This window comes from Camellia sinensis, chromosome 14, assembly GCF_055761805.1.
Source record: "Camellia sinensis isolate YWXY chromosome 14, ASM5576180v1, whole genome shotgun sequence".
In the NCBI taxonomy this organism is placed as follows: domain Eukaryota; kingdom Viridiplantae; phylum Streptophyta; class Magnoliopsida; order Ericales; family Theaceae; genus Camellia; species Camellia sinensis.
Genome location: NC_138974.1, coordinates 32,817,396 through 32,834,855, shown reverse-complemented (window position 1 = coordinate 32,834,855; position 17,460 = coordinate 32,817,396). Strand labels below are relative to the sequence as shown.

The 17,460-nt window shown below is 33.2% G+C and overlaps 2 protein-coding genes across 3 annotated transcripts; both read left to right on the top strand.

The window, feature by feature from the left end:
• Positions 1 to 885: 885 nt before the first annotated feature.
• On the top strand, positions 886 to 9,928 carry LOC114287830 (uncharacterized). Of its 2 annotated transcripts, none has more exons than XM_028231293.2 (17): positions 886 to 1,015; positions 1,694 to 1,839; positions 2,324 to 2,520; positions 2,705 to 2,784; positions 2,895 to 2,990; positions 3,090 to 3,213; positions 5,035 to 5,093; positions 5,194 to 5,256; positions 5,914 to 5,984; positions 6,099 to 6,195; positions 8,246 to 8,320; positions 8,482 to 8,580; positions 8,767 to 8,910; positions 8,997 to 9,026; positions 9,146 to 9,208; positions 9,340 to 9,417; positions 9,537 to 9,928. In XM_028231293.2, exons 2-17 carry the CDS (start codon positions 1,721 to 1,723, stop codon positions 9,606 to 9,608), a joined length of 1,467 nt encoding a protein of 488 aa, XP_028087094.2. In that variant the 5' UTR covers positions 886 to 1,015; positions 1,694 to 1,720; the 3' UTR covers positions 9,609 to 9,928. The 2 variants fall into 2 exon arrangements, with proteins under 2 accessions (XP_028087094.2, XP_082763496.1); XM_082907370.1 differs by having other exon boundaries at positions 940 to 1,015; positions 1,699 to 1,839.
• A 2,395-nt stretch (positions 9,929 to 12,323) lies between these two features.
• Positions 12,324 to 15,154, top strand: LOC114287107 (putative inactive patatin-like protein 9). Its single transcript, XM_028230388.2, has 2 exons — positions 12,324 to 14,579; positions 14,680 to 15,154. Exons 1-2 carry the CDS (start codon positions 13,650 to 13,652, stop codon positions 14,902 to 14,904), a joined length of 1,155 nt encoding a protein of 384 aa, XP_028086189.1. The 5' UTR covers positions 12,324 to 13,649; the 3' UTR covers positions 14,905 to 15,154.
• The last annotated feature ends 2,306 nt before the right edge of the window (positions 15,155 to 17,460 follow it).

Here is a 17,460-nt window from a genome sequence, read left to right as displayed (position 1 = left end):
TATCTGTGTTTTAAATCATAGAAATTGAGCAAACTAGATAAATTTTGATATTTTCTCCGTATTTTGAAATTTCTCTAGTTTGAAATTTTTTAAGGCGAAATTTCTCTAAAAAAATGTTGAGAAACCACAACTGCTATGAAAATATTATGTCTTTTATATTATAAAATATCTTAATACCATAGACCTTAAAAAAAGTTTTGCTAAATTTAATCATTAAAATGGATTGAATAAAGAGATATTGGAGTTTTTTTTTTAAATATTTAATTTTTTGTGTGGAGTTTGAAGGGTATGGTTTTCCATATTCATACTCTTCAAAAAGTCACTTGTTTAACAATGTGAACAACGTTTGGAAATTATTCACCCAAAAAAAAAAAAAAAAAAAAACTATGTTTGGAAATCGTATTATAATTTTTAAATAAATAAATAAATAATCTTTGTATTTCTAATTCTTCCTCAATTTCTTAAAAATGGGTTAAAAAAATAAAAGTCATTTTGAGGAAGAACCAAAAATGAGGTTAAACTTACATTCCCTTTATAAAAAAATTTATTATTTAGATATTTCTGCTAGTCTAGAAATATTTTAGAAGTAATTTTTTTTATAAAAAGAAATATTCATTAAAAAAAAAGGAGACATTTTCAAACTCCAAGCTTCACCAATATATTTTCTTTGTTAGCATTTAACGAATTAACTTTTTTAAATAATAAAAAGAACTAAAAATATCATCAAAATTTGAAATGACAATTTTACCCCAACTTGGAGAACCCACCGATCCAACCCATCCAACCCATCCAAACCGGGCGGGGCGTGAGCGGGGACGGGTTATGGTATGTTTGGTCAATTACAGGCGTTCGGGGCGGGTGGATATTCTTTTTCCGATCCGCAACCACAACCGCAACCGACCGACCAAGTATATATATATAAAACCTAATTAAACCCTCCATAGCCGACCACCGAAGCTCCCCTCTCTCGCAGTCCAGCCCCTTCTCCCTCTGCCCGACTCTCTCTCTCTCTCAGGTAACCCTCCCCTTACATGTATTTTCTCAACTGCATATAGATACATGCTTATATATAGATATATACACATTTACACATACATGTATTTGTATAAGCACCATGTTTTTCTTTTTACAGATTCTCTGTTCGTATTTTGGACGATCCTTCTCTAATTGATAGAACTTTGCCCTAAAGATTGATAGCTTCAATTTCTCGATATTTAGGATATTATGAGGTTTTCACAGTCAGATAGTCTTTGGTTCGATGGAATGAAATGAAATGAATGATTCCATCAAATTGTTCATTCCCATGTCTGTTAAACACATTGCAAAACGGAATAGACCATTGTAAAGGAATGATCATTCCATTCCATCTCATTTCAATCCACCAAACACAGCATTAGAGTTTTGATTTTGCCAAATTATGTCTCATAAGCTTGCTATAGGATTGTGTTTTGGACTCAACACTCAACAGAGTTTTCACCACTGGCTTTCTTGTTCTTTATTTCTACAATTGGTCCTGTTATAACATGTTTGGTAGCTTTGTGTTACTTTTGCATTCTGGTTTCAAATAGGTAGTTTTAGTTAAAGATTGGTTTTAGTTAATATTTTGTGTTTTTGTGACTTTTAGTAAGAGTTCTCATTTGTATGTTTTCTGGGAGTTGTATTTTGAAAAGATTCTTTTCTTGTCTGTTGATAGACCAGATAGACCTTTGGTCTAAAGAATATGATAGCAGCTATTTCTTGGGTCCCCAAAGGGGTCTCAAGGTCTATCCCAGCTGTGGCTGAGCCTCCTTCAAAAGAGGAAATTGAAGAGATTTTGAACAGCAGGACTTTTGAGAGAAGGTAAAAAATTTTACATCCTTACTTCTTTCAATTTAGCTGAATATTATTCTGTTGGGTAATTTTGTATACAGTATCATGGATTAAAAATACATTTTGCAACTAAATCAGTTGACTTTAGATGCCATTTGCCCCCCATTCGCCACCCATCTCTCTTGCTTCTTCTTATGATTGTAACTTGGAATGACAGAATCAGCTCTCATTGTCGTTTTAGATGTTAATTTGTGATTAGCTTCTTGACATTACTTGATGTGTTACTAAAAAAATTTAAAATAAAAATGTGAAAGGAAAATGATTATACAGAACAGAAGTGCACCTCTTGTTTGTAACCGTGTTCCCTCACCCCCTCCTGTATTCCAATATGCTGTTCTTTATACAAGGATACTATTTAGTTCCATAGACAAAGTAATTTATTGCGGTAAAAGAATGGGATTTTATGTAATTTTGGTCTAGTATATATCTATGTGTATTTCTGATTCTTTTGCAGCGAAGAGAGTGAAAATGAGGACCATGATGAAGATATGGTTGTTGATGCTGCTAAACAGGGTGATGAAGTTGCCCATGCATTAGTTGCTGCAAATGCACTTGGCAAAGCCTCCTTGAGCACGACTTCAGTTCCTTTTCAGGACATAGCAGATTCTTTGCGGGAACTAGACATGGAACACTATGATGAAGAGGATGATGGTAACCCACCTCCCGTTTTCTTATATTCTAATGGGGAATAGTTTCTTTGATTCTGTATATTTGAAGGCATGGCTTAATCTTGAAGCATTATAATTATTTGGTCAACTGTCCCTTTTTTATTTATGTGCAAAAATTATCAAATGTACTTTTAAGCAAGCATGCATTTGTTTCCTGGTTGTTGCAGGTGTTGAGCTGATTGGCACGGGAATTGGTGATGCTTATTATCCAAGTAATGACATGGACCCGTATTTGAAGGATCAGAATGTAAGTTTGTTTGACCAATGTTGTACATTATTGTTTGACTTTTGTTACTTCTTTTGTTTTTGTTGAAGGAAATGGAATTCTTTGTCTTATTATTTCCTTGCCTTTTTTAGGATGATGACTCTGAAGAGTTTGAGGACATGACCATAACAGCTGAGGATGCTGTCATAGTTTGTGCTCGTAACGAAGATGATGTCAGCCATCTTGAGGCATGTAGTACTTAGTTGGAGAATATATGGATTCATTTCTCCCATCTCTTCTTATATTAGCCAACCAGTTTAATTGGTGAGCTCAATGTGTACAAATAGGTTTGGATTTATGAGGACCCTGCTGATGGTGATTCAAACATGTATGTTCACCATGATATCATCATTCCAGCTTTTCCCCTCTGCACAGCATGGCTTGATTGCCCAATTAAAGGTGGAGAAAAAGGTATGAACATACTTACATTTCTTTGTTGAAAAAAGCCTAGGAAGCACGGATACGGATACGGATACGGGATACAGATACGGATACGATACGATACGGCGATACGACAAAATTTGAAAAACTAGGATACGGGTACAGCGGGGATACGTTGGTAAAAAATATTATTTTAATAATTTTTAGTAATGCAGTATGCATAAAAATAAAACTTAAAGCAAAAGACAACTTGATAAAGAAGAAGGATTCCTACAAAACTAAGAGTCTTCAAGGTCAATAGCTTCAACTTGTTCCCTTTCATCAGTGAATATCACAAGACCTTAGCTAAAGCCAAAGCCAAAGCCAAAAAACCATTCTTAAATAAAAATTTCAGCAAATGTACTTTTTTAAGTCATCAATGATAGCCTAGGAAGCACGGATACGAATATGGTGATATGGGGATGTGGATATGGCGATATGTCAAAATTTGAAAAAGTATGATACGGGTACAGCGGGGATACATTCATAATTTTTTTTTTTTTTTTTTTTTTGTGATTTTAATAATGTAATATGCATGAAAATAAAACTTAAAGTAAATTAATAAATAAAGAGAGGGATTCTTATTAACCTAAAAGTGCTCAAACATTCATAAAACATTCAAAACTAAAACTAAAAGCAAAAGCAAAAGCAAAAGCACAAGCAAATGCAAATGCAAATTAAACATCATCCTTACATGCCAACACCAAAAAAAGAATGAGAGCAGAGAGAAGAAACGTGAGAGAGTGAGAAAGCGAGAGAGAAGTGAGAGAGACAATAAGGATACATCAATTTGACAAATTCTATTACTTAAGCTCTCACTATATTCCTCTTATGAAAGAACTAAACAAAATATTATAAGTAATATGTAATTTCGAGTATCCGATACTTCAAAATTAATAAAAAATTAATTAAGAAGTATCCGATACTTTTAAGAAGTATCCGATACGTATCCGCGAGTATCCGAGGAGTATCGGTATCCGATAAGTATCCGATACGGATACGTCACCCTTTTTGAAGTATCCGTGCTTCATAGAAAAAAGCTGCTTTTGCCCTTTGTTCTTTTTTTTTGGTTTGTCATTCTTTTTCTCTTCAAGGTTTTGGTTGATTTCCAAATTTAATGTGGTCCTATTAGCTACAATAGAACTATATATGTATTGTTTTATTTTAGAAATACAGAAGCTAATGTGTAAAGTATTGCTTCATTTTGCAAGCTTGGATTGGGTCATTTTCTTCTCTTTGGATTTAACCTGGCTAAAATTATTCCTTGTGGATATTCAGTGGGATCAAATGTTGATAATTTCAGTCTTGGTAATAATCACTAGGTTATTGGAGGGGCTGAAAGTTCCCACCTGTGGAGGCACTATGTTAATTTTCTCTCGCATTTGGCTAAATTTCTGAGGTACACTTGATGTAAGAAGATTGTGTGGTCTATGAAGATGCTTACTGTGGCTGCTATGGTGTTGTTGATACCATGTTCTAGTTCATATGGGAAACTTTAATTGTGGAGGCACTTGCTTTGTCCAAGTAGCTACCTTGGATTTTCTTTGTTTATTTTATTGCTCAGGAAATAACTGTCATATCACAGACTATCTTTTTCCAGTTACTGTTACATTTGTTTTCTTTCGAGATAATTAGATTTCCTTTTTCCCTAGGTCATATAGTTTTTGTTTGAAACTTGAGTGATATTTACTTGGATTGGATCATTTAGTTTTTTATTTGAAACTCAAGTGATCATTGTTTTTCTCATTCTTTTGTTTCTTTTCAATAAATTCATGTGTGTTTTCCGTCTCAAATGTTTTTTTCTTTTGGCAGGGAACTTCATAGCTGTAGGTTCAATGGAACCATCCATTGAAATATGGGACCTTGACATTGTATGTGCACTACGGACTTTGACCTTAGTAAAGTATAGGCTGATGAAGCTGTTGGTGGAGATGTTATTGCAAAAATTCTTATTTTTTTTATTGTTCTCAGATGGATGAAGTCCAACCATCAGTGGTGTTAGGCGGCATTTCTGAGAAAAAGAAAAAAGGAAAGGTCAGTTAGTGAATTTCCTCCCAACTCAGCGCCTTTAGAATCTTGGGTTTGCTTAAGATCGCCTGCAATTTTGTGCATGCATGTTTTACTGGATATTGTTGTCAAACTTTTGTTTTGCGTCCATATTGAGCAAAATTGAGTGAATTGTAAAAATTGTAAATCATTTGACATGTGAGTTCAATAGCCCACAGACCCATTCAGGCTGTTTTGGGTGTGATATTTGGGTTTTCCCCCCTTAGCTATATGATTGGCATAACATCTCATTGGATCGTTATACTTGATTATATGTTAAATTAATTGCTAATATCTTTCTGACATTCGTTCTTGACTTTTGATTGACATTTGTCTGGATGTCTAAAAAGATTTAAATTACATTGTATTCTATATCTAGCCAATCAAATGTTGGATCTACCACCTGCTACTTATGTTTTTTTTCTTGTTATTTTTATTTTTATCTAATTAAATGATTTTTAGTGAAGAATGCTGTTTTCACTGCCAATGTTTAACTTTTTTTTTTGTTAAGTAATGTGGATATTTATTGTCACCTTCCCTTGTAATTTCACCTTCACCGCACTTATTTTCCATGTTTCGGTTTTACCTAATACGGATTTGTCTTTTTCCTGCCACAATCCATTATGGATACTTGCTTTGTTTTAGAAATCAATCAAGTACAAGAAAGACAGCCACACTGATTCAGTACTTGGTCTCGCCTGGAACAAGGAGTACAGGTCAGGTCTGGGGAACTTTAGTCCTTGTTTTTTGGTTTGTGTATGAACAAGTGAGATGCTTTTTCTAAATTTAGCACTCCGTTATTTTCTCTTAAAGTAAAAATCTATGTACAGGAATATACTTGCCAGTGCTAGTGCTGACAAACTAGTCAAGATTTGGGACGTGGCTACTGGAAAATGTGATATTACCATGGAGCATCATACAGATAAGGCAAGAGTTACCCGTTACTCTCCCTATTGTAGTTTTATCTCTATGCTATTTGTGAGGATGCATTATAAGAAGCACGGATACGGATACAGATGCAGATGCGGATGCGGATGCGGACATGGGACACGGCGATTTCAAAAAAATGAGGACACAGACACAGCAATAAAATATGTTTTCATATATTTTTATTTGCTATCTAGATTAATATTATATCCACAAACAATCAATATTAACAAAAAGTAGTTCTAATTATTTTATTTTTTTGTTATTATTATTATTAAAAAAAAGTACTTTTAAATTAACACTTACAATTTATATCTTTTTTTTTTATAGATGATCTATTAAGTATTTAAATATAAGAAAAAAATAAACATTCAACATTCATCAAAAGCACTAAATAAAATGGGAGAAAAGACAACTCAACATGTCCTTAGTGTGTCTCCGAAGTGTCCCCGGTGTGTCCCTTGAAAATAAATTAATTAAATTAGGGGACACACCATGTGGTATGTCCCATACGTGTCCCCGAAGTGTTCGTGCATTACGGCACTTGTTTTGAAGTGTTGGTGCTTCATAGATTACAACACATCTTTTTAATTGTGTCGTGAATTGATGTATTAGAAAATTCCTGTCTCCTTCTTGGTTCACTTGTTAGTTCAGTCATATAGATAACATAATAAAGAATGTTAATAATGAGTATTGACATGTAAAATACTGAATAGAAAAATACTTTTAGTTCTAAGTGGGTTGAATTCAGATTGCACTTTTGCAAATGCTTGGCTAAGGTATAAAAAGAAAAACCAGAAGTCATGGGTAAAGTATTGTTGGAGCCTTTTGGTGTTTGTTCTGGATTTTGGAATGGTGAAAAACCTATGTAATATTGAGTAAACAACACAAATCATGGGAATCATTGTTGAATCAAGTTGATCTTTTACATTTTTTTTTTTTTTTTTTTTTTAATCGGCAAATGTTAGTGGTTAGTTGTTAGATTAGTACCTACAGGAGAAAATCTTTCCACCCTTGGCAAAGCATCTAAGGGCTTGCACTGCTTTAATTCAACCCCCATAAGGGGAATTGAACCCATGACCTCTTTGGGACTAAGCCCAAAGGAAGGTATGGTGGCCAACTAGGTTAGGCCTAGTTGGTTAAGTTGATCTTTTACATTGATGATAAAGGTGGTAACAATGTTGATGGGGTCTGTTCCTTTTCTTTATGCTACTTGTGGATATTTGAGTGGGACCTATAGTATCAGCATATAAGCTTTATTAAAACTAAATAGTTCTTTAGAATGTTAATGGCCCTCAATCTTTTGACCCCCTGGCTTCATCATTGACTAGTAATATACACAATTACGGAAGTGAATTTTTTGAAACCTAGTTCTCCTTCGAAGTGTCAAAACAGCCAGAACAATTTGTATTGAATGTCACCGGGGTCAATTAAATGTACTTCTCAGTTCCAGCAGTTACCTTCATTTCAATTTGGTCTGGAGAAGCCATTTTCTTTTGTTAATTTTAAAGATGAGTAGAAAGTTTTAGTAGCTTTACCTCATGAGATCTTTAAATAAACTAATTCTGATGGAAGATATGCTTACAGACATCTATGGGTGCTTTCTATTGGCAGTCAATATCTATGATGTAGGGGACACTGTAAAACTATTGTTCATACTTTTTAAATTTGTAATGGAGTTAGTAATCTCTTTGCAAAATACAATTATACCCTTAATTTCAATTAACATGAAAACTTTTGAAAGTTCTAAAAACGTGTATTAAAACTACAAATTTCACATAGGAACTATGCAGAGGATAATATAAAATATGCAAACTAAAGCATGAATATATAGAAATGTGCATATGTATGGCCATGTCCCAGTGTCTACATTTTTTTGAGGTTTCCATTTTACACAGTCGGACACCTTATATCTGTTTCGGCACTTGTATCTATATCCACAAATTATAGGCTAACAGTTCTTTTTTTCAGGATTCAAATCTTCTGTATTTACTGTCGCAAAACTTCATTTGTTTATAATTTTTATCACCTTGCTATAGTTGATTTTCAGGTTCAAGCCGTCGCATGGAATCATCATGTGCCACAAGTTCTACTTAGTGGATCCTTTGATCATACAGTAGTCATGGTAATGGAAATGTTTTATTGGGTCTGTTTATTAATTATGAACTTCAAAATTATTGTTTTCCTGCATTTTTCTTTTGTGTGCACGCCCGCGTGCACATTCACTTTGCTAAGTTGCCTTGCCTCTGCATTATTTTGATTAAATTTATGTTTATGTGATTGCAGAAGGATGGAAGGATACCTTCTCATACAGGATTTAAGTGGTCAGTTTCAGCAGATGTTGAAACTGTAGCATGGGATCCACACACTGAGCATTCATTTGTGGTCTGTGTTTACACTATCTATCTTGCGCTATTTTCATTTTTTGTTTTCCAAGTATGCAAAGCACAGGGGATTTCATTTTGAATTGGGAAGGTTTATAGGATCTTTCTTTTTAAGCACATCTTAATTTAGTTTTTCTTGGAGATGTCCTCTTGAAGCAGAATTATCATTATCTAATTGTGTTTTCAGGTCAGTCTTGAAGATGGTACAGTTGAAGGTTTTGATGTCCGAGCTGCTAAGTCTGATCAATCTTCTGAGTCAAAGCCAAGTTTCACTCTTCATGCACACGATAAAGCTGTTTGCACAGTCTCCTATAATCCTTTGGCACCAAATGTACATATTTCTCCTCTATAGACATTTTTATTACTCGACTTCACTGTACTTGCTATACTAACTGTTTGTCCCTCTGTTTTTTGTAGCTTCTTGCAACTGGATCCACTGATAAAATGGTAATTTTCTCTTTCTGATTTTGAGTTTCTGTCTCTTTATTTCTGTTGGCCTCCATATTCCCACAAACCATATATAGTAATAGTAGTTCTTTCTCAATTGGTTAATTTGATTGCTGCAGGTAAAATTGTGGGATTTGTCAAAAAACCAACCATCATGTGTTGCATCTAATAATCCAAAAGCTGTATGTGATTCTTTGAGATTATCTTTTCTTTTCTTTTTCTAAAGAACACACATTATAATTATGACGTGATAATAATCTACATATTTATTAATCTGAGGTGAATTGTGTCATCCTGTTATTAATGTTATCAGGGAGCTGTCTTTTCCATTTCCTTCTCAGAGGATAGCCCCTTCTTGCTAGCCATAGGAGGCTCCAAGGGAAAATTGGAAGTGAGTGGATGTAACTTTTTATGCTTCATGCTTTTGCAATTCTCTCTCTATTTTCCCCTCTAAAAGTTGTGTGGAACGGAAGTAACTTTTTTTTTTTTTTTTTTGGCTCATATATGCAGGTGTGGGATACACTATCTGATGCTGGGGTCTCTCGAAGATATGGGAAATATAGTAATCGGAACATATCTTAATCTTTTGTTCTTGGTATTTTCTTTCCTTTCTTTTTTTGTTAGAAAAAACAGAAGAAAAAAAGGAGGGGGATGTTGTGGTCTTGGTTTTTGATATTGAAATAGTATAACCCGGTGAGAGGGTGAGAGAACTGACTAATGTTGCTCTCAAATTATGAAGCCAATTAATTACATGGGGCGGGTTGCTTTTTTCATTTGCAGCTTCCTAAAGGTAATGTATATTTATTGAAGCTTTTTTGTTGTTTTTGTTGTACTGTTCTGAAGAATTGTAATCAACATTAGAGGAAATGGAAATTTTAGAGCAGGAGTGGTTTTGAAGGCCCTGTTTGAGTGTTTTTGTCTCTCAGCTGCAATCCCACTAGATGAAATGTTTTCTAACTGTTGATGTTAAACAAAGTTCAAAGCAATTTCAAATTAGCCAGAAGTGGCATGTGCATATTTTTTTCGCAAGTATGATTTTAAGACACCAACCTACACCTGCATGGACCTCCAATATGGTTGTCCATATTCATCTTTTGGAAGATAGTTCAACAACACGAGCATTTATCAAGTTGGTCCTGGTTATAGAGATTTCTCATGGTTCATTAAAAATTTGTGTTTTTGCTTTTCTTCTGTATCTGTCTAAACTGCTGGATATAGTGTTGTCATTAGATTGTTAACCTGTCTTCTTCATTGATGTGCAAGTTGGTCAGATCTGCTGCACCCATGCAGACATACACATTTTGTTGGTCTTCCTCAGTCAAAATGCTGTCATTTTCATATGGAGTTGTAGTCTATAAGAAACTTTAGGGTGCAAAATGCTCTAAATTGTCTGGTAGTTGACCTTGATAGCTTTCAAGCAGTTTTGAGACCAATAATGATCCTGTGTCATAGAATGTCTGATACGACTTCGTGTATAATTTATGAGGCTAAAATAGTTTAATTTGGCAACTATCTTTTTTAGTCAAAAAGTTAAAAAGTTATTAAAAAAGTCAAAAAATCAACAATTTATACCAGGAAGTTAATGATTTTTTTCTCTCTCTATTTTTTGTACGTCTTTTAGTAAAAAGTCAAAAAGTTATCTCAAAAAATATTAATTTTTTTTACATCATATTTTAGTCAAAAAAAATTACTAAAAAAGTCTGTTCCCAAACAAGGCCAAATTTAAAAAAATATTGTTTTAGTTAATTGTAACTTGTTTATTAATTTATGTCTTAACAATATATTAGTGGAACGGGTCTCACAAATTGTGCTTAAGGTTGATACTTAATATAATAGACAAACATGATAAGAAAATTGTAGGTATTATAACATCATTGTTTTGATTTTGCAATGTAATTAAGGTGAATGGTAAGAAGTCATTGCAACAGTCTTGTTTGCTGTCGATGTTTTTAGCCAATGCATTGTTATCCATCTGTGAAACTTACAAAATTGTTTTAATCTTGTCATTCTCATGGAAATGATGTTCTCGTGTTGTGTCACGGTTGATAGTGAGAGATTGTTATTATTAGGTTGAGAAATATTAATCAAGATTGTGGAATATTGTTGGAAAAATACTTCTTAACTATATTTGTTAACTGGAAAATGATCATTGGACTGCTCGTGTTGTGAGAAAGCAGTTTCTCTTCTTTACGCTGTGGTTGATTGGGGGATTTGGAAAGAGGAATGAAAAATTGAGGTGAAATCTGAATAAAATATACTTATATTTCACCTAGTTTTACACACATTTTCTCTTTTTCTTTCCAAATCTATTATCAAATCTCTCGATCAAACACAGCATTAAGGTAGAGTTTAATTCAATAATCAATATTAGCATCCGTAAATATTGAGCCCTGTTTTCCAAACATGAATTTGGATTAGGAAATTTCTATTTAAACTAGTACACCTTATAATATTTCTTCACTGACTTATGCATCTTTTAATTAAGAATTTTTGAAATTTAGTTTTTAAAATTTATTAATTTGTATATCATTACTCTTTAAATTAAATAAAGCATATGCTTCATAATTTCAGTCATAAATGCACTCTGGGTGGTAGATGTTATTGGTCTGAACAAACTTTCTGGTTGTTGAGTTGTCTTTCCATTTTTGTATATAGAGTAAAATTAAGTGCATGCCAATAAGAATTTATTTAATTTTACTCTTGGTTTCCAAAATTAAAATATGTTATTATGGTTTTAAATTTTTTTTATCCCTAGTAGATTTGTAGCTTTAAGATTTATTCTGAAAAGAGATTATTACAAAATTAAAATTTACCGACTCTTATATCCCAATGCATTTGGATATGAATGGAAATGTTTTTGATTTGGGTTTCAGATAAATAATAGGGTTGATAACGAAGATAATCGCCTTCCTATTCATAAACTTCAGATCAAACACTCTCCAGATTGGGAGGATTCAAAGTAATTTTTCATTTTGAGGAGTGTGTTAATCAAAGAAATGATAAGAGGAATAAAGATCGGTAAGTATGTTGAGATGCAAAGATTTTTTAAGAAGAATGTATATTATATATGAATATTTTTGTGCTTTATTATTACTAGCTTTGGTAAATTAAATTATAAATATGTCTCTATTTTTTTAATGGCACATGTAAAATTTGTATGGAACAAATTAAGAGAAATAAGTCAAAAAAGAGCGTGACAAATTATCATATCTCGAACCTCAAGTAGGTACTTCATATTTGGATTTTCAATATTTGTCAGAAAAAAAGAAAATAAATCTTTGTTGATTATGTAGTATTTTTTTTTAGATGTGTTAAGAAAATGAGAAATAAAACAAATACTGGCAGAGATGTTTACGAAGGAAAAAAAAAAAAAAAAATCCTTAATTTTTTGCTTACCAAGCTTGAAGCCGATCAAAGAGCCGGTAATGGTGCTTGTCCGGAATCCAATGGGTACACGCAGCAGCACGTGCGCCCACAGAACACAGACCTAGGCGCTATATAGGAAAGGGCAAAAAAAAAAAAATAAATAACTAGTGTCAATTTTAATTTGTGATAAATTTAATTAATTGTAAATTTTTAATATTTTTTAAAATAAATAAATTGAGTCCACTTGAGAGGTTGGGAATCAAATATTGTCAAAGTAAAATTTTAATTTCATTCTTCCCATTATGGATTTTTTTAGTTGTTAAAAAATTAATAATTGTTATTTTAGATTTTAAATAATTAATTTTTTCATCTTATTTAAGGTGTATATGTCTTATAAATTATAAGATTGACACATTTTAAATTAAAATAAATTATAAACAACTTATTTAATCTATATTAATGGGTTGTGTGGAAAGTAATAGATTAGTATACATTTTACAAAAAAAAATGTAAAATATAAATTAAATTTGAAGTGATATGATGTGATTTGATTTAAAAAATATGATTATGATCTAAATATAATAATATGTTAAAATAAAATGTGTTATTTTAACACATGTCAAATAACTACTAAATACTCCTGTAGTTGTGTTCATTTGTGAGTTTGTATTGGTGCACTTTTCTTAAATAATTAATTATTAATTTAAATTTATAGTCTTAATCTGAATCAAGTAAAATTTAAAAAAAATTAGAAGGTTAAAAAGACAATAAAGCAAAATGGTAAAAATAAAATAACAAGAAAGTAAAAAGAGTACTGGTGCGATAGGTTTTTTTTGAACTACACTGGTACGATAGATTACTCCGCAATAAATTACACCAACAAATATCGAAAATGGAGCGAAATAAACAAAAGAATCCGCGCCTTTATATAACTAACTACCCCTGAAAAAAAAAAAACTACCCCTGAAACCTCCCCACTCTCCTCCCTGCCTTTTTAACTCTCCCTTCCTTCCCTACACACTGTGACGCTGACTTGGAGAGAGAGAAAGCACATCCACTGTGCTGTGTGACTGTTTTAGAGAGAGAGAGAGAGGGTGAGATCAAGCGCATTCGTACTCCATTAATGGATTCAAGAGCATTCGTACTCCATTAATGCTTCACAGCAAGAAAGCGTGACCTGTTGCTTTTTCACGGAGAGTCCTGTTTCAAAATTCACCTAATCAAACGATACACTAAGCGATCGATTTCTTCTCTTCGATGGAACTTAGTCAAGTGACGCTGGAGATCTTCTCAAAGCTTGAGCAGAAGTGGCTCTCTCACTGCGAGGGCAAGAAGACGCGGATTCTCAGCATCGATGGAGGAGGAACCACTGGTTTTCTTGCTGGAGCCGCCTTGATACACTTAGAGGATCAGATCCGAGCTAAAACCGGCGATTCTCATTCTCGCATTGCCGATTTCTTCGACATTGTCGCCGGAACCGGAATCGGAGCTCTCTTCGCCGCAATGCTGACTGCCGAAGACGGAAACGGACGTCCTCTCTTCACGGCTACAGACGCCGTCAAATTCGTCACCGAAAAGCAGTCTGAACTGTATAAGGTCAAACACGTCGGTGTTTTTCGCCGGCAACGGAGATTTTCCGGCACGAACATCGATAAGGTGTTGAAGGAGGCATTGACGAGAGAGGACGGTAAGGTGCTGACCTTGAAGGACACGTGTAAGCCTCTCCTGGTCCCTTGCTTTGATCTCAAGAGCTCCGCGCCGTTCGTTTTCTCCCGAGCCGACGCGACCGAGTCGCCGAGTTACGACTTCGAGCTCTGGAAGGTGTGCCGTGCCACGTCAGCGACTCCGTCACTGTTCAAGCCGTTCAACCTAAGTTCCGTTGACGGAAAAACCTCATGTTTGGCCGTCGACGGCGGTCTCGTCATGAACAACCCCTCCGCCGCCGCCGTCACTCACGTTTTGCACAACAAACGTGATTTCCCCTCCGTAAACGGCGTCGAAGACCTGTTAGTCCTCTCTTTAGGTAACGGTCCGTTAAACAGCACCTCTAGCCTCAAACTCAGTCGTAACGGCGACTGCTCAACGGCGTCAGTTGTGGACATCGTCCTGGACGGAGTTTCGGAGACCGTCGATCAAATGCTTGGAAATGCTTTCTGTTGGAATCGCACGGACTACGTCAGAATTCAGGTGATTAGCTCTGATCGCTGCTGCCAATAGTATTCAACTGTTAATCTGACTTTTATTAATAAATTATTAAATAAATTAATTGACGGCGTTAACTGTGCAGGCAAACGGTGTGGCCAGCACGGAGGGAGCGCTGAAAGGGAGAGGCACGGAGTCGCTACCGTTTGGCGGGAAACGGCTGCTGACGGAGACTAACGGAGAGAGAATCGAAAGTTTCGTGCAACGACTTGTTGCTTCGGGAAAGAGCAGTCTACCACCTAGTCCGTGCAAGGAGACCGCCGTTAGTCCTCTTCTGACTGCCGTTAGTCCTCTTGCTAACGGCCGTTAGTTTTGTCAATGTCTTTTTTTCTTTTTTTTTTCAGTTAACCCCTTGTTCTGTTATAACCTTCCTGGGGTTAACCGTTGTCTCCAGTGCTAAGTTAGATATCCAGAATAATAGTAGTGTCCTATTGAGTATTGCATCTCACTTGCTTCTCTCTTTTAATCCTCAACTAGTTGTATTTTTTTTTTTTTTTTTTATTTCTAGTTCAGGTATTGTAACAGTATAGTAATTAGATTTTTAAAATGTTTGAACAAAATGATCATGACTGCTGTGAAGCAAGGCCGTACGGTTTAATTTTGATCCAATGAATTCATGGAGGTGTATGTAAGGCTGTATAAAATATTGGCTGATCTGTTAAAATTGTATCAATTTACATTAATTCGTACCGTTTTATTTATTAATTATAGATTAAATTTTAAAATTTATAATTCGTCTTTAAAATCATTACGTTCCGTTATAATTAAAACATATATATTTTTTAACTTTTTATGAAATATCAAAATAAAAATGAGTGAGAGAAATTTAAGATGTAAAATTTATTATAAATTAGAAGTTATATATATGAAATATATTAAATAAAATTAGTTTGTATTATATATATGAAAAATATTATACAAATTAGTATTGAGCTCGTTTGAAAAGTTGAGGTTTAGGATTTTTTGGCTACAATAGTTACAAAAAAAAAAAAAAAAATTTTTTAGTTTAATAAGACAAAACATCACATTCAATCCATAATCATCACATTGTTTCTCTCACAAAAAATCAAAAAAACTAAAAAAAAAATTCAAACGAGATTTTTTAGCCACAGACTAAAATAGTCAAAAAGTCAAAAAATTAACTCACTTCTCAAATGAATCCTATATATGATATAAATGTTTAATAATTGATTAAAATATTATTCAATTCGTCAATTCACTCAAAATAATTAAATCACAATTTATTATTTAATTTATAATTTTATTTTTAAAATCACACTGGATATACCCCAACTGTGTACATCTTTTCAGCCCAAGTCCATTTCCAATTGTGAAGTGGGGGTGGGCATCTAATGAGATGGAGAAAGTGGAAGCTTCCCATTATGGAGAAAAGGCAAATGCTATTTTATCATTTAAGCAATCGGTAACCGTCCGAGGTACGGGTCTATCTATGTTCAATATAAAAGACTCTTAATTTAAGTGGTATTTTGAGAAGATGGTAAAAAGTAATTTTTTTACTTTTAACTAAGTTTTTTTGGAGTGATTTGGGAAGTTGATAAAATTTTATTTTTTATTTTTTAGATTAATATTTGTTTATAGTGTCACATCACATTAAAATAACTAAAATATCTTCACCCAACTTAAAAAAATTACATCTTACCCAAACCCACAAGATGTAAACATTAAGGGCATGTTTGATTGGGTAAATTAGAACATAAGATTAGGATTATTAATCCGTGGGTCCAATTATTCTATATTTGTTTTAACATTTTTGTTTAGGATTATTAATCCAATGGATAATTAATCCAACAAATTTGTAGGATTATTAGTAATAGGGTATGGGTGGAATTATTAATCCAATTAGATAATGAATGTCACACTAATTTAATAGGATTATTAATACTTCACTATTAATCTTGTGAATCAAACATGATCTAAGGGTACTTACGAAATTTTCCAACCTACTTTTTAACACTTTCCAAATGAGCAAAAACCCAACTTGACGTTTTTCTCAGCCACAAAACGTGACTTTTTTCTCCGGTTCCCAAAAGAGCCCTAAGGCCTTGTTTGGGAACAGGCTAATTTAGTAACTTTTTGGCGATTTGACTAAAAAAGTAAATAAAAAAAACTTGTATGTTTGGGATGACTTTTTTACTAATTACGAAAAGATGTGCAAAAAGTAGAGAGAAAAGAGAATTTTTGACTTTTTTGTATGAATTGTTGACTTTTTGACTAATTTAATAATTTTTTGACTAATTAACTAAAAACGTAAGTCTCCAAATAAGGCCTGAGTATCAAATTTAATCTCGCATTTTATATATTTGTGATACATCAAAAGTATCAAAATTTTGACACATAAATTTAGTTGTCTTATCATGAATGTGAAGCGAATAAGTGATATATCTTGCCGACAAAAGTGAGGGATTGTGGATGTGGTATAAAATTGTGCATTTAATAATTTTTTTAATAACATTTAATACAAACTTCTCACAATTTATTAAAAGTTCATTATCTTAAAATAAACACAAAATTTTATTAATACTGTATTTAGTTGGAGAATTTAAAAAGAAATTTTAAAAAAAAAATAAAAAAATTACGTGAAATTAGATGAAATATGAGTATATTTTATTCACATTTCACCTAATTTTTATTTTTTTTTGTTTTTCAAATCTCTCAATCAAATAAAGCGCAAGTCACTCATCCTTGCCACCCACTGAATGAAAAGTACATACAAAATGAATCAAGTTCACATATTTTAATTTTAAATAATTTTTCTAAATTTGTAACACAGTTGTAAAAAAAATTACAACTTATATTTTAATGTCCACTGTAAAAGGTAAATTTATCACCATGATTTCACATTATA

Excerpts from the sequence above, each read along its gene's own strand:
- LOC114287830 (XM_028231293.2), top strand. The coding sequence starts at position 1,721 with ATGATAGCAGCTATTTCTTGGGTCCCCAAAGGGGTCTCAAGGTCTATC. Across the intron at positions 5,985-6,098 it reads GCCTGGAACAAGGAGTACAG|GAATATACTTGCCAGTGCTA; the intron begins GTCAGGTCTGGG and ends ATCTATGTACAG. Across the intron at positions 8,581-8,766 it reads ACACTGAGCATTCATTTGTG|GTCAGTCTTGAAGATGGTAC; the intron begins GTCTGTGTTTAC and ends TTGTGTTTTCAG.
- LOC114287107 (XM_028230388.2), top strand. The coding sequence starts at position 13,650 with ATGGAACTTAGTCAAGTGACGCTGGAGATCTTCTCAAAGCTTGAGCAG. Across the intron at positions 14,580-14,679 it reads CGGACTACGTCAGAATTCAG|GCAAACGGTGTGGCCAGCAC; the intron begins GTGATTAGCTCT and ends TTAACTGTGCAG.